Below are 16,871 nucleotides of genomic sequence, written 5' to 3' on the forward strand. Positions count from 1 at the left end.
AAAGTTAAGGAAAAGGTGTACTGAAAAGGTGTACTGAATCCCAGCCAATGTTTATTGATGTATTAAGAGATCCCAAAGTCAGATTTGTTTTTACAATGAATTACACTGTGAAGAGCACAACAAAGAATAAATTATATCTTATCATTAATTTATTTTAGAGCATTCGTCAGCTGGATTCCGAAATGAAATTATTAATTTGAAGATGCTGCTACAATAATTTAATACAAACCAAAAGGTAAATGTATACTGTTAATATTGTTTTTCATGGAATACAATTTTGGAAAACTGACATCACAGTGTAGGGCCTTAACGGATGACGTAAACTGTCCTTGAATTTCCGGTGCCAGTGTACATGTCAGTGAGGTCACTGGGTGTGTACGTGTAGCATGAGATTATACATGAGGATAAGATGCACCACGCAGGGTTCTGTGACAGACCGACAGGAAGACACCCGAGGAAGTGTCGAGAGAATTCTGAGCAGAAGCAATGCAGGTCACTAATCTCCAATTATCCAAGATGTCATCGCTCTTGGATTAGAAACAGCCCCTCCTCCCTCTGCCCCACAGCAAGTTAAATTCACTGGCATACTGTGAGCCTCGACCTGCAAGACAGACACAGATATTCAAACAGTCACTGGTCACATACGAACAAACCAAGACATCCCTGAGGCATTGGCTGGAGATTCCCCACTCTGGTAAAGGACTACACTCTGACAACATGGCTCTGATGAGGTCTGGGTGGCTCTGGAGACAGAGTGAGTGATCGCTCCATTAATTATCCTGAATAAACCTGACCATATTTTTGTTTTACTAATATTTAATTGATCAACTGAAAAGCATATCTAATCAAAATGTATTTGAATAATCTTTTTACATACAAATCACAGCTGAAATGGTTATGCATTTAAATTGTATTAATTTTACTCGCTTATCTGAATACTGGATGTGGGCCAAAAATTTACTTTTGTGGCCTGGTATTATTATTTAGCTCATTTCATTTTTGTCAAGTGAAACACATTGAAGCATATTGTGAGCATTTGTTTTTGTTTTTGTAACGAAGGCAAAACGGGTCACCGTGGTAATCCTGTTATTGTCCTTACAGTTACACAAAGATGACAGGCAGAAACCAAGGTGCAGGGACTGGTCTTTGACTATAAAATACTGCCCAAACCATTAGAAAATATGTTGTATATAGGCTGCAGGAAATTCCCAGCTGTATATGAATTTGATACAGTGATTTTTAAAAAGACATTTAAAGGTACAATAGGTAAGATTTTTGTGTTAAAACATTGTTACAAGACTATTGTAAATCCCTTCCTATCATTGAAAACGGCTCACTGACATGTTGACTCTGCCTGTATTTATAGTCCTTAAATTTGGGTTTCAAAATATGCAGTTGTCGGACCGGCACTCTGTACCAAAACATCATATAGCTGTACAATATTTCAAGCTCATTGGTTGAAAATTGGTTCTAATGTGTTTGTTGCGGCAATTCCTCTCTTGACCGTTAGAAGTCCGAAATTACCTATTGTACCTTTAAAAGCATGCCTTATTATGTGTCTCTAATCCCATTACCTGGCAATGACTAATGTTAAAGGAAATTACCGTTACTCAACATAAGCAACGTGAAAACAAATAAATATATTGCATTGAAATGTGTTTTACAAAACACAATAACCTAGGCTTAATTCAAAACAAATTATATATGACAAAATGTCTGTGATTGCACATTTAGGAGGACACTATTGATCAATCAATGACCAATTAATTAAAGTAATCCACTGTGTCCAGGCAGGTAGTCACACAGGGCCTGGTGACTACAGACAATCTCTGGCAAGGAAAAAGTTTTTACATTTTGGGCATAATCAGAATTGTGTGCATCATGTTGGAGTATCTCACTGGGTCCTATTTAGGTAACAGTGAGAAAGAAGATTACTGACCTATGCTTGTCTGAAATTATATAATACTTAGGTATAGAAACGAGGTATTTTTCAATGAAACAATGTGGATGTTTGTAAATAACAGCTGGAAAGAGACATTGCTGTAGAGTAACCTTGAAAGAATAAAGCTAAATTCTGAGTCATTTTGAGATCAAATGTTTCTACGATGGAAGAAGGCAGCGCTTGACTTTTAACATGGTGTTGGAGAGAGTTTTGTGGTGTATTGCTATTGTAATTCCTGCTTTGGACAAATGGCAAGATAATATATATTTAGCACAAAGTGCATCGTAATATTAATAAGCTGAGTTGAACCAAGAAGCGTAATGTCAGTTTTAGCAGCGGAAGGAAGATTTGCAGACAATCAGTGTTTTAACATGATGGCATGATGCAAGTTTTTCAAACTGCATAGTGTAAATTGGTTGAATGGAATACAGTCAGGTCCATAAATATTGGGACAACAACACAACTATCATCTTTTTGGCTCTATACACCACCACAATGGATTTGAAATGAAACAAAAAAGATATGCTTTAACTGCAGACTTTCAGTTTTAATTTGAGGGTATTTACATCCAAATCAGGTGAACGGTGTAGGAATTCAACAGTTTCTATATGTGCCTCCAACTTTTTAAGTGACCAAAAGTAATGGGACAATTGGCTGCTCAGCTGTTCCATGGCCAGGTGTGTGTTATTCCCTCATTATCTCATTTACAAGGAGCAGATAAAATGTCTAGAGTTCATTTCAAGTGTGCTATTTGCATTTGGAATCTGTTGCTGTCAACTCTCAATATGAGATCCAAAGAGCTGTCACTATCAGTGAAGCAAGCCATCATTAGGCTGAAAAATCAAAACAAACCCATCAGAGAGATAGCAAAAACATTAAGTGTGGCCAAATCAACTGTTTGGAACATTCTTAAAAAGAAAGAACGCACCGGTGAGCTCAGCAATACCAAAAGACCACGGAAAACAATTGTGGTGGATGACAGAAGAATTATTTCCCTGGTGAAGAAAACCCCCTTCACAACAGTTGGCCAGATCAAGAACACTCTCCAGGAGGTAGGTGTATGTGTGTCAAAGTCAACAATCAAGAGAAGACTTAACCAACATACCACCTCATCAGTGAAGCATGGTGGTGGTAGTGTCATGGCGTGGGCATGTATGGCTGCCAATGGAACTGGTTCCCTTGTATTTATTGATGATGTGACTGCTGACAAAAGCAGCAGGATGAATTCTGAAGTGTTTCGGGCAATATTATCTGCTCATATTCAGCCAAATGCTTCAGAACTTATTGGACGGCGCTTCACAGTGCAGATGGACTATGACCCGAAGCATACTGCGAAAGCAACCAAAGAGTTTATTAAGGCAAAGAAGTGGAATGTTATACAATGGCCAAGTCAATCACCTGACCTGAATCCGATTGAACATGCATTTCACTTGCTGAAGACAAAACTGAAGGGACAATGCCCCAAGAACAAGCAGGAACTGAAGACAGTTGCAGTAGAGGCCTGGCAGAGCATCAACAGGGATGAAACCCAGCGCCTGGTGATGTCTATGCGTTCCAGACTTCAGGCTGTAATTGACTGCAAAGGATTTGCAACCAAGTATTAAAAAGTGAAAGTTTGATTTATGATTGTTAGTTTGTCCCATTACTTTTGATCCCTTAAAAAGTGGGAGGCACATATACAAACTGTTGTAATTCCTACACTGTTCACCTGATTTGGATGTAAATACTCTCAAATTAAAGCTGAAAGTCTGCAGTTAAAGCACATTTTTTTCGTTTCATTTCAAATCCATTGTGGTGGTGTATAGAGCCAAAAAGATGAGAATTGTATATGACTGTATATGAAGCTGAAGGCCATCAGTGTAAGAATAAAAGTTTACCCCATTTTTACCCACCATCAGGTGTTAAAATGGTGCATCTTAACACCTGGTTGGTAGAATTAAAAATAAAGTTGCTGACAGTATATTGTGGTGTATTCACCTGTACCTTTAGGCTCCATTCTAAAACGATGGAAGCTGAATTTTTTCGACCTGTGGGTGGATGGAAACTTTATCTGCTATAAAGACGACAGCCGCGATGACTACGAGACAATATTGCGTCTTAAGGAAAGGTGTGCCGGTGTCAAGTCTGGGCTTGAGTGCGCAGGTAAGAGGATTAGTATATCCTAGTATATCCATAGGTTTTAATTATGGAAACAATACTGCCTGATTTCCAACAATCCATGCGCTGTTGGCTGGTGGGAATAGATAGCGTACACTCACTGAGAACTTTATTAGGAACTCATACACCTACTTATTCATGCGATTGTCTAAATCAGCCAATCGTGTGGCAGCGATGCAATGCATAAAATCACGTAGCTACAGGTCAGGAGCTTCAGTTAATGTTCACATCAACCATCAGAAAGGGGAAAAAATGTGATCTAAGTGACTTTAACTGTTGAATGATGGTTGGTGCCAGACAGGATAGTTTGAGTAGCTCAGAAACTGCTGATCTCCTGGGATTTTCACACACAACAGTCTCTAGAGTTTGCAGATAATGGTTTGAAAAACAAAAAACATCTAGTGAGCAGCAGTTCTGCAAGCAGAAACGCCTTGTTAACAAGAGAGGTTAGAGAAGAATGGCCAGACTGGTCAAAGCTGACAGGAAGGTGACATAGTAATGCAAATAATCACACATTACAACAGTGGTATGCAGAAGAGCATCTCTAAACACACAATGTGTCAAGCCTCTAAGTGGATAGGCTACAGCAGCAGAAGGCTTAAAAATGCCACTCTTTTCAATGATGCACACATGAATGCAGTGAACACCAAGAACAACCATATAATCACAAATCAATGTTTATTGCAGTGAACAATTCATTTTAATAGTGAGCTCCCTACAACTTTTCCTTGAATTTGGATTGCATATAATAAAAAGTAGCTGAATGTTCAGACTCTAATTCGAAAGTGAAATCATCATTAACTGCAGGATACATCACTTTCAGAATACATTAGATACAATGATGGCAGCAATTGGCATATTTTTTTGCCCGTGAGAAATATTTAGAAACTTGACCTTTATACTATAACCCATCTAGTCTAACATGTGAAATGAGCATTGCTTTTAAGAAAATTTGATGATTTATTGATTGCATTTAATGACAGTAGTCTCACTTGGAACTGTGCGGTGGGCATAGGTAAATGTGCAGATAAATCAGTTTTTGCAAACAATGAAAACTGATAATGGTGTGCCTTCCACCATAAAAGCAGGTCCTCTGTATAGGAAATTAAGAGAGTCATTTTAAAAAGTGCTCATCTCCAGCTCCACATCTGATGTTTCTGAGCTGCTGCAGTATAGTTAATCTCAGATGCTCCAGAGTCCACAGCAGTGTATCTTGCTGGAAACCACCAGGCCTTGTTCTTAAGGCTGTTCAACTGCTGTGCTGGATGGTGTGTTTTGGGTTGAGTTGAGCCTAACCCACAAGTAACTTTGACCAACACTGCTGTATTTCGTTCCCCCAAAATCTTGCCTTATAGGATCCCAACTTATTGGCCTCTTTATTTCCACTTTATTTCAACTTACCTTGAAGAGAAGTCAAATTTTAATTTGCTTGATCCCATGATGTCTGTCTCACTGTGGATATAGCGGTTAAGCATCATCGCAGAAGGCAGGACTGTCAATACACAACTATTAGCTGTGCTGAGCTGTCAGCTCCTCAAAAGGTTTGAGCACATTGAGAATGTTGCCTATCAATATCCACTGCTAATGAATATGTTACATGATGTCTGTCTGGCTGTGCTGTTGAACCTCCAAATACAAACAGCTTCACATAAAGACTTCAACACGGCGAGGTGTGTAGGATTTGGTTTTGTCAACGGAACGGTAGAAGGTTCGACCGCACCCAAACCATAAAAAGTAGAATATTCGTCTGAATTATAATTGCCGATGTTTGCAGGAGTGTGCCCTCCAGAGGGCCGTCCGAGGGAATGTCTTCTGCTCGTGCTCCTGAGGGACGGATCCACCATGGTCATGTGCGCCAACAGTGAAGACGAGGCACTGTGAGTGGCTGCTACTTCTTCACATCCCACAATTCCTGAACAGGGTCCCGGTCAGGGCTTAGGTCAGCACAATCACTGGCCATTTTCTCGTGTAGACTGAAGACCCTCCCCTTTCACGCTGCATCTTGGTTCCCCTCCCATTCCTACCTCCAAGGATTATTTTACGTGATTACTGTGTGTGCTTTCTTTTATGCAGTATTTAATAATAAATTAGTGCATTAATGATATTGCACAAACACTTGCTGGTCTGGGAATGTGGTTAGCTAGGTCTGGCCCCGTTGTTCCCATTGGGTGAATTCACTGCTGTCCCAGAGGCAAGAAGTGAATATAGTGTGATGTACCCAATCTCCTCTCTCCTAATTTGCGCATTATGTCCTGGTTTCAACAGATCATGGAAGCTGGCTTTAATGGAGGCAAAGAGAAGTGCAGTAAGTATTCCTGCTGCTCTTTCCTGTGAATGTTGGGTTTTATGTGGGAAATCCAGGCAGGAGGAGACATGAGAGTGTCACAGGACTGCAGTGCCTTTTAAACACTTTTCAATCACCCAAAGTTATGCATACCTGCATGTGAGGCTGCTGTATCTGTTCTAAGGGCCTAACCACAGATTGCCATCTATTTGATAAGAACAATCAATATCGCAGTAACACTGTCACAATTACAAGTAACTGCTTTTTAAAGTTAATTGGAGCATCTCTGTAGTTCTCATCTACTCTCAATGGAAAATGACTGCAGTTATAGTTTTCCCAGAAGGTCTCTCATCCAAGTACTAACCGAGCCCACACCTGATTAGCTTCAACCACTTCGCAGTAGCTGGGTGCATATTGATCAATATAGAACTGCCTCTGTCTCCTCAGGTGTACACTTACGATCCTTATGATGACAACTACCAGTTTGTTCCTGTAGACAGCCACAATGCCATCTACATCAGTCCCGGTTACCCTGGATACGGATATGGAGGTACAGTAATATCAGAACTTTCTCAGATTCTAAATCTACATTCAAGAGACTTCCTTTCCACAAACCTCTCATGATCAGGGACAGAAATGAAGGTAGATTGCTGCTCAAATGCAACATTATTTTTTTAATATGCAGTGAGTGAACACAGAATGCAAATAAATGTAAATATGCTCAGCTGAATCTTCATATGTAGATTCCATGATGGCAGATAAGGTAATGACAGAGATTACAAGCGTAGCTTGTCCATCTCTGTGACTTGAAACCAGAAAATGTGTGTTTTTATTCAAAAACAGTTTGATACCAAACACTTCAAAAAATTCAGAGAAATTCAAAACACATTTTCTCTTATTTTTACCACCCGAAAAAGCCCCTGTGCTGATGAGATGTGTCCTCAAAAAAAAAAAACCTTTTCTTTTTAGCGTATCACTCTGATTGAGTTGTTAATGCTACTGCAGTCATAATGAATACACTCTGTGATTGTTGAACCATAATAAGCAAAGATGTTCATTTAAGTTACTGATACATGGCTGTGCACTATCTAACCCGATTGTCTCTGAAAACAGGTACCCATGTTGTGATCCAGGAGGATCGAAGTGATGGGATGGGAGAGGAAGTGGCGCTGGGGCTGCTAGCAGGGATGGCCACTGGGGCGGCGCTGCAGTCTTTTATGTGGATGCCATTCTGGTTCTGTTAATGGTACAATAGGTAATTTCTAACTTCTAACGGTCAAGAGAGGAATTGCAGCAACAAACACCCTCAAACAACAACACTGTTTATAACTCCCCCTTCTCTGTGAACGCACTGACATTGAAACCCCACGCCATTGGCTGTGGCAATTAGAACCAATTTCCAACCAATGAGCATTAAATATTGTACAGCCATACAATGCTTTGGTCAATCCGTCAACTGTATATTTTGAAACCCGAATTTAAGGACTATAAACACAGGCAGAGTGTGAGTCAACATGTCAGTGAGCCTTTTTCAATGATATGAAGGGATTTACAATGGTTTTGTAATGATGTTTTAACACAAAACTCTTACCTATTGTACCTTCAATGTGGCCAGGGCGTGAGACACGTCTCCTGTTAAACTGTTACTTCAGCCCGAGACAGTGGCAGGGCACTCGGGCCCCTTGAGAGAACCACTCTAGGCTTTAGCCGCTTAACTTTGGCCTGTTATCCCAAAAGTTTCTGTATGTATTTACACAATAACAATATGTGGTAATGCTGTATATATTTCTCATAGAAGTTACAATTGGTTACTTTTGTAATCACAAAATCACAATTGTCTCTACACAGACTGAAATAATGAAATACTGATTAATTTGTTTTTGTACTTCATTAACCTTCGGTGACAACTGAAGATTGTACATTTTAATTTCCTCTTCATAATCTTGATTTCATAAATCAAAATATGATATTACAAAAGGATGTGGGCCTTACTAATGTAATTTCATAATTTTCAAGACTCCTTAAATGATGCAAAATGCAATAAAAACAATTTGTGACCTATTTCTCTACATAAACAAAACACGTTTATATTATATTCTACTGTACCATTATTAATCTTGTTGCCTGATGTTCACAGAAGTATAACATAATTTTTATGGCAAACACAGAACATAGCCTTTCGGAGACAAAAAGGAGCCAATGTGAAACCTGAATTAATGTAGTTTTCTCAAATGGCATTGATTAATTCTGTTTGTCAATGAAATGCTGTGCTTAATTCTCTAAATAAAGCTTGGAAAAAAAACTTTTGTCCATATATTTATGTTCTGAAAATATTTTTAATGGAATGAGGGGAGCTTCCATTCAAGGCCAAATGAGAATATTAAATATTAAAAAGTTAGTCTCCAGTCGTGGAGGCTTGTTGTGACTGTAGGTTTTTGTGTTTGTTTGTTTTTTCCAATCACTACTCAATTTAAGGAGTGGAAACAAGGTGTGTGGACAGTTGATGAAAAAGTGCTGAAAGATACTGAAGATCAGCAGGGGCCATCAAGGGTGAATTTGAGATCCCTTTTCATATCTTCTGTGTCCTCACACCACTCCTATGCTCCAAAACCAATCAGCTGCTCAGCACAGAATGATATGCATGGCGTTTATTTAAAAAAAATATTGCACACACTTCCTGAAACCTGCCTGTTCTGAGAGTGGCTCTTCACTTTCCCCCCTAATTCCACCTTTACATGTCCTCCCCCTAAGGTGGGAGTTCCCTCTGCTGCTATCTAATACATGCCTGTCTTTCTTATGCTCCCCTTGATTTTGATGTTTTCGTTCAGTCCATTTCACAGTCCCTCTGCCCCTCAGAGCCGCGCCGCGTGGTCTCTGCTCCAAGAGAAAGACAGAAACTATAGCCTACTCCTGTTGTTACACTTTAGTGGCCAGCTAATGGAACTCATAGAGCAAAACAATAACATGATTTGAGAGAAGGGTTTAAATAAAAAATGGACGCCAAAAAAAATAAAGAATAATAATAATAAGAATTATTATTATTTTTTTAATAGTAAATAAATTATAAAATAAATCGGCCGCAGCATTCTGCGCAGACGCCGATGCAGGTTGATCTGCGCGTACAGGTGGTGGTGCACCCAACCGTATTCACAACAAAGCTACAAAATGGAGGCAAGAATACAACTCCAAAGCGACTGGTATACGGCATTAAGGTAAATTGCTTTAAAAAATCAGAAATACTGTCTTCACCATTGATGCGGAAATAGGGTAACAGTCATCCTCACATTGTGTGGCATCGTTGTTCTATTTTTTGCAGAGAAAACGAGGGGGAAGTTTGGGTTTCATGCAAAATACCAGGTACGACGACAACAGAGAGGTACTGCATAAATCAGCCAGATTACAAGGATCAGTAGCTAGCTAGCTAACAACAGTGAGCTTTTGAGCGACAGCGTGAGATTGTAACGTTGTCCTAAGATTCTTACCGTGGAGACTCCCGATCTGTTTACATTCCGGACATGTGTGCATGAAAGTGAATCTTCGTTTTCGTCGCAGCATTTTCGACACGCGGTGACCCAAAATATCTTCTTGCCGTCTAAAAAAGTGCCAAAAAAAAGTCAGGCAAAAACAAAAAAAAAACCCTTTAGCCTAATCACTTAACTTCACGCTCCCACTATCCTAGAATTGTGAATCGTGCCGTGAAGAGTGCCTGACGCAAGCGTAATGTATTACCACGGCGGCACAGTTAGTTATCATACCGTTTTAGGGAAAGGCTATGCGATCACTGCATGCATCAAACAAATAAATGGCCCTAAATAAACGCTGGTCATTCGCCCACTGAAAATAAACAGGTCGGGATTCTTCAGGGTAAGAATACATTTTATGACAACGTGTTTCGCTGTTTACAGTAAACTGCATATCACTTGTAAATTAACAAGGAGTTGTGAATTGACCAATGTGACAGGTAGCTAACTAAGCTAGCTAACATAGCTACTGTAGCACGCAAACTAGCCTACATTTAGCGGTGTGTTGTTCTAGGAAAGCCAACTGTGTATGGTAGCCTGAAATGTCAAGGAGTCGGTTACGACGGCATACCTGCGGTCACAGCATCCGAGGAGTTCGAAGTACTGCAAGTTTCAAAGGTACCTTTTTCTTATTAATTTACACATAGCAAGGAGCTAACCCCACCGACGAACAACCTGCATTAGCAGGCGATACGTTTTATATGTCAGTTAACGTACAGTTGTCACGCAGGTTTCTATAATTTTCCATACTGCAATTTTTTAACCATGTGACCAGAAGCCCATCGCCCCGTTCCTCCTTTTATGAAGCGCATTACCGTATTCTAACAATGTGTTATTGGTTTGTTAATAGAAAAGCATCCACCTGACCTGTCCTTCTGGAAGAACGTCATCCAAATTCATAATTCCCTACACATCTTTTCCAAAGATTCATGATAAAAGTGTAAGTAACATTTTGTTTTGCATGAAACCATATGCAGCTACAGTCTTATGTATAATACGAGTGTATTGGTACAAGAGAGAACTTATCGGGGCAACTAGCCTCTTCTTTTCCAGTACAGACCCCACCACACTTCAATCCACCCTGACCAGTGAGGGGTACACAGATCTTCCAAAATGGTTTCAATCAACTGTCTCAGTTTTCCCTCCCTTGCTCTCAAGATCATGGTGCTTGCATCGGGGATTTGGGTATTAGAAGCTTACTCAGCCTCTGAGAATTACCATGCTCACTTTTTCATATGCTGTCTCAATGTCACAGGTAACATGTTTGGACATTTCCAGTGGAGGAGGATTGGGAGTCTCCACCAGCACGGATGGCTCCATGAAAATCTGGAACTGCAAGAACGGGGACAGAAGGGTGAGCGTTTGATCAAGGCGCACACAGTAAAGATATAACGATTATCTCAATGCACACATTAAAGGCACATACAGTAAGGTTCACTTGGGTCCCCTTATGAAAAAAATTCTCCAATTATCCAAATTATTATTACTTTTTTTTTTTTTTAGGTTAGTATCTAAAACGCCCACAAAACATTCGTAAAGAGTAGTGAAGTAGGTTTTTTGAAAAGTCTGTAACCCTGCCCAGAGCCCAATTCCCCCTCCACCTCCACCTTCTGTGGTCAGCTCTCTGTGTTAACATTTAACTACATCATCCGATAATTATGCAAAAACATACATCATGTCACATGGGAAATCTTTACAAATAGGTAAATGCGTGTGGGCCTTTAAACACCTGTATGTGGTTTCTGACCGGGTGAATTGACTGATCCATGTGTTGTTTCTGGCAGAGTGAACTGACTGGTCCGTGTGTTGTTTCTGGCAGAGTGAACTGACTGGCCCGTGTGTGGTTTCTGGCAGAGTGAATTGACTGGTCCGTGTGTGGTTTCTGGCAGAGTGAATTGACTGGTCCGTGTGTGGTTTCTGGCAGAGTGAATTGACTGGTCCGTGTGTGGTTTCTGGCAGAGTGAATTGACTTGTCCGTGTGTGGTTTCTGGCAGAGTGAATTGACTGGTCCGTGTGTGGTTTCTGGCAGAGTGAATTGACTGGTCCGTGTGTGGTTTCTGGCGGAGTCAATTGACTGGTCCATGTTGTTATTTCTGGCAGAGTGTATTGACAGGCCCGTGTGTGGTTTCTGGCAGAGTGAATTGACTGGTCTGTATGTGGTTTCTGGCGGAGTGAATTGACTGGTCCGTGTGTTGTCTCTGGCAGAGTGAACTGACTGGTCCGTGTTGTTATTTCTGGCAGAGTGAATTGACTGGTCCGTGTGTGGTTTCTGGCAGAGTGAATTGACTGGTCCGTGTGTGGTTTCTGACAGAGGGAGCTGACAGGCCACATCTACGATGTGAACTGCTGCAGGTTCTTCCCCTCTGGAATGGTGGCCCTCAGCGGGGGGATGGATGCGCAGGTGAAGCTGTGGTCCTGTGAGGACGGCACCTGCCCTGTCACGTTTAAAGGGCACAGAGCAGGTGTGTGAGGCTGCACGTCTGCCTGTACACCTGTGAACTGACCTGTGTGATGACTTCAAAAGTGTATCAACTTTTTTGTTAGAATGTGGAAAGAATGACAAAATTGAAAAATATGAAATTAACCTATAAAGTCAGAACTGAGTCATATTTTCACAGGAGCAGTTGGTTTTTTGGTCATTCCTTTTTATTATTATTATTATTATTATTATTATTATTATTATTATTATTATTATTATTATATTTTTTGCTGTTCAGGTATCCTAGATACTTCTATTGTGGACCGTGGAAGAAACGTGGTGTCGTGTTCGAGGGATGGCACAGCCCGGCTGTGGGATTGTGGGAAATCAACCTGTCTGGCTGTGGTGGCTGACTGCGGCACTCCAGTGAATGGTTGCTGTGTGGGAACAGCTGACAACAGCATTAATCTGGGGACCCCTCAAGAGAACCCAAGTAAATGCCACGGTTCACTTATTAAAATTTCAGGTGTCAGCTGACCAGTGTGTGTTCATATGAAATGCTCTGCTTTGAATGTAGGCTGCCTGTTTATGAAATCCTTATATGATTTCAACAAGGCAAATGTTAGCTAGCAAACATTTCGGTTTGCCATAAATGTATCACTTGCTAAGCATTCCTTCAACATATGACTGGTGTCAGACATCTCCAATCTCCAAGCGAGCACCATAGAAATGTATACAGATGGTTATCTCTTGCATAGTGTAGGGTTTGCCATCTATAGTGATCCAGCAGAAGATTGCCTTTTGACACTGTCTTGGATTGAGGGAAATAATTATTGTAGTTGTGGTCTGTATAGTTAAGCTTGAACCTGCCAGTTTTACACAGACATCATCTCCAAATACTGACATTAAGGTTTAAATAAAATGGTTTTCCTCTGAGGGGCTGCCTGGACATCTCTTGTGACTGGATGTTTGCTGTTGCAGGTGACCGGGAGGTAGGAACTGAAGATAAGCTGCTGCTTTTGGCCCGAGAAGATCGGAAACTCCAGGGTGTTGGTCTTCAGAGTAGGACTGCTGTATGTTGAGTCGATGTTAGCCCAGTGGGTTAAGGCATTATGGTTTCATTTTTGCTTCAGTTTTTCTGGTCACTAATGATTTCAGTAATGAGCAAAATAAGTGGCATCCACAAGAGGGCAATATCAGCCCCACTGGAGTAAACTTTTGTCTGAATTCCTCAGGGTTCAAACCTCACAGACTACATATCCAAATGTAAATGCTTTGTGGCCTCTCAGTGGCTCATCCTGATACAACCCTGAGTTCTGGTGTGCAACATCCAGCACTTCTTCAGGGTTCAGCATAGACGAGAACATGCTCTCCTCCCACTGTTATTCTGTCAGCTGCCACTCATTTTCACTCCGCAGTCTGAATGTCATATTTCTGAGATTTGATTTCAGTATAAAATAATGTAATAGTTTTATATTGACTAAACCTGAAAATTACCTTTTATATAGAAACCATCTTTCCCAAAAAGTTGAGTTGAAGGTTTAATTGAATTTTGAATGTGCGACTTTCAGGTTCCTTTCTTATTGCCTCCAGATTTGAGAGTGAAGCTGTGATTTACGCTGAATTAATGTCTCCCTTCTCAGGTTTTTGAATTTGAAGGGTCGGATGCCTTTAACTGCTGCACGTTCCTCTCCAGTGTGTATGTGGCTGCTGGTGCCCAAGATGGGAACATCTACCAGCTGGACCTGAGGTGTCTGAGGTAAGATTTCAGCCAGTGTGAATATCAGAAGGGGTTCCGTTCCTCCTGTAGCCAAAATGCTTGCGCTGATTTGATTGCACAGCACAATGACCATTGCTTTATTTATATTTTTTTCTTGTACATTTACTTCAATCAAGCTATTGTTCATTTGAAGATAATCTATAACAACAAATTTGTTTTCGGAGCACTGTAGCAAGCGAAGCAGGGAAGTGCTTCTTGCAATGGAAGTGTCCACTTTTGCTGCTTGTTTAGCATATGATTAGCTTTGTTAATATTATATTTAGGAAAGTGACTGCTAAATTGATATTGGGAACATGAATTTAACTATTGAAGTTCAAAATTTCTCAAATTATTATTTTTGTATGTCCCCTTAAAAAACCTCCACTGTCATGGAGGGTGGAAATAATTCCATCATTAATAAATAAGAAATCTCATGAAAGGTTGTATAGAAAGGCATAAAGGTTTGCTGGAGGTTACTTTGTGGGAGTATTTGAATATGGTGCTGACTGTTTGCTCCATAGCTTCTCTGATGGTTGAATTGGACTGTGTCTCAACAGCACACCTGTGCAGATATTCCACAGATCTGGAGCCCCTGTCCACTCTATTATACCAATCAGAGAGGGGTTCATCGCCAGCCAAGGTAATATTGCCCTTGTTCTGTAAGTGTGTGTGTGTGTGCTTATCCTTTATAATGTGTAATGGAATGCAAACGTCTGTTCAAAGTGGAAATGAAGGCACTCTCAAGCCATAAACATTACATTATGTTATGTTGCATCAAAGCTTTCAGCACACAATGCAAATGACAATGATCTGTACATTAGCAGTTGATCCGTTCATAGGAGCATTATTAAACTACTTCACACGTTTCAGTAAAGCTACCTGTAGCTTAAATACTTCTGTAGCCCCACATGTTAAATGTCACCCAATTTGGTTCAGAACCTGTAAATGTGGCATTGCCTTTTAAATGTGTTTAACTGATTTTAGGACTTCTATGACCACACAACCCTGAATGCACTCTCGTTGACAGGTGATGGCAGCTGTTTTATCGTTCAGCAAGACCTTGACCACACCATTGAACTGACTGGTCCTGATGCTGATCCCGTCTATAAGGTGAACCTTTCTAGCCCAGTCAAGTTCATTCTGTGTGATAAGCCAGGGGCTCTGTGCCCTGGATCCACCCAAGGCTTTCTGTTCAAATCTTCAGTGCAACTCCTCAAGGGTAAATGACGTCAGCTATTGTTGTTTAATGTGCAAAAACCTAGGCTGGGCTATGAAGAATACAGTAAGAAAGAGTGAAACCCCTGGATGTGCAGGCTTTGTTGTACGTCGCTCTGGATAAGAGCGTCTGCTAAATGCCACGTAATGTAATGTAATGCATGTGTATGTACAGTATCTGTGTTGGGAATAAGGCAGGCTACAATGACCCTCAGGCAAGGGTTCACTGATTTACTTAAATGCAACTAAAGCTTTTATTTTCTGGAACATTCTCTGGTGAATTATTTTTCAGAAAGGTAATGTTTTAAATTCACTGAAACTTGAAATGAAAATCAGTTCAGGCCTAATTGAAATGGAAACGTGGACATCTGGGTCAACGTGGCAAAATGTTTATTTGCACAGGAACAGTGGTACACTGAACACAATGCAACAAACCGTGGGCAGACTGACTGACGTAGGTCCGGTTTGCTCCCATGGTATCTGAGAAGCACACGCCTACGTTATTATTGTTTCAGGCTACACCCCCGACACACCCACCAAACCGAAGCAAACGCCTCAAAACCTACTGCAAAACATTGCACACCGTTGGGAGGGAACATATTGTTCAACCCAGAAACCGTAGCGAAACTTGGCGAAACGTTTTCCGATTGAACGTGCCACTGGTCACTGAAACGAAACAATTTGTGGAAACGAGTTCAAAGACAAAGGTAATGGTAATGAGTCGAGCCTTCATCGCAAATTAAATCTTTCAGCACGAATGGAAGACATTGGTTGGAATGAAATCGAGCATAAGCTGGGGATAAAATTTTGGGACTAGGGTTGCATCCCCTGTGATAAGCCATCTTTATTTTGTTGGCCGTTTCTTTTTACTTTTTAAAGTTTTTTCTTTCCATAGTCCGGTCTTAACCCAGCAACATCCAGCATCTTTTCAGGGTTCAGCGTTGATGAGAACACGCTTTCCTCCTAATATTCTGTCAGCTGCCACTCATTTTCACTCCGCAGTGTGAACGTCATATTTCTGATTTGAGATTTGACTTAAGTATAAAATAATATAATGGTTTTATATATACTAAACCTGAAAATTACATATATATTTTATATAAAAAAACATTTTCCAAAAAGTTGAGTTGAGCTGTTTTTTACTTTAGCAATACTAAAATATGCATTTAACTGTGATACAGGTGGCTGTATGGGAGAAGAGCGTTTTCACCTGTTGCAGAGATGGGCTTGTGAGGAAGTACCAGCTGTCAAGCCTATGAACTGCCACATCAGTACTTTCTGCATTAGCACTGGCCAATTATGGACAGCAGGCTGATCCCATAGGCCTGTTGAAGTTTACCCTGTGCTGTTTCTATGCATTTTGATATTCAGAATGGGCAGAAATTGTTTGGACACAAAGTTTCAGCTTAAAAGTAATTAATTATGCATAAGCAGTGATTATGCTCTACTTGGAACAGGTGTTCCAAGTATCAATGTGAAATTTGTTCCTGTGAGAAAATATCATTTTTCAAGTTGGAAATGTATGCACTTTTCACTGAACCAATAAATTCAGTTTGGATTTTTGTGACTTGAAA

The 16,871-nt window shown here is 40.4% G+C and overlaps 2 protein-coding genes and 1 long non-coding RNA gene across 3 annotated transcripts; 2 read left to right on the forward strand and 1 right to left on the reverse strand.

The window, feature by feature from the left end:
• Positions 1 to 717: 717 nt before the first annotated feature.
• LOC133107772 (pleckstrin homology domain-containing family B member 1-like) lies at positions 718 to 8,223 on the forward strand. Its single transcript, XM_061216946.1, has 6 exons — positions 718 to 754; positions 3,932 to 4,084; positions 5,874 to 5,976; positions 6,365 to 6,404; positions 6,831 to 6,925; positions 7,501 to 8,223. Exons 1-6 carry the CDS (start codon positions 718 to 720, stop codon positions 7,625 to 7,627), a joined length of 555 nt encoding a protein of 184 aa, XP_061072930.1. The 3' UTR covers positions 7,628 to 8,223.
• Positions 8,224 to 9,016: 793 nt separating this feature from the next.
• LOC133107773 (uncharacterized) lies at positions 9,017 to 10,653 on the reverse strand. The gene is made up of 3 exons (XR_009704621.1): positions 10,476 to 10,653; positions 9,866 to 9,975; positions 9,017 to 9,257 (listed from the first exon to the last, which is right to left on the reverse strand). It is a non-coding gene; the product is annotated as an uncharacterized LOC133107773 (long non-coding RNA).
• On the forward strand, positions 9,217 to 16,871 carry LOC133107771 (proteasomal ATPase-associated factor 1-like). Its single transcript, XM_061216945.1, has 12 exons — positions 9,217 to 9,595; positions 9,700 to 9,740; positions 10,419 to 10,522; positions 10,755 to 10,844; positions 11,160 to 11,258; positions 12,216 to 12,366; positions 12,622 to 12,816; positions 13,305 to 13,396; positions 13,967 to 14,082; positions 14,640 to 14,722; positions 15,110 to 15,192; positions 16,479 to 16,871. The coding sequence occupies exons 1-12, from the start codon at positions 9,549 to 9,551 to the stop codon at positions 16,554 to 16,556; spliced, it is 1,179 nt and encodes a 392-aa protein (XP_061072929.1). The 5' UTR covers positions 9,217 to 9,548; the 3' UTR covers positions 16,557 to 16,871.

This window comes from Conger conger, chromosome 13, assembly GCF_963514075.1.
Source record: "Conger conger chromosome 13, fConCon1.1, whole genome shotgun sequence".
Taxonomy (NCBI): domain Eukaryota; kingdom Metazoa; phylum Chordata; class Actinopteri; order Anguilliformes; family Congridae; genus Conger; species Conger conger.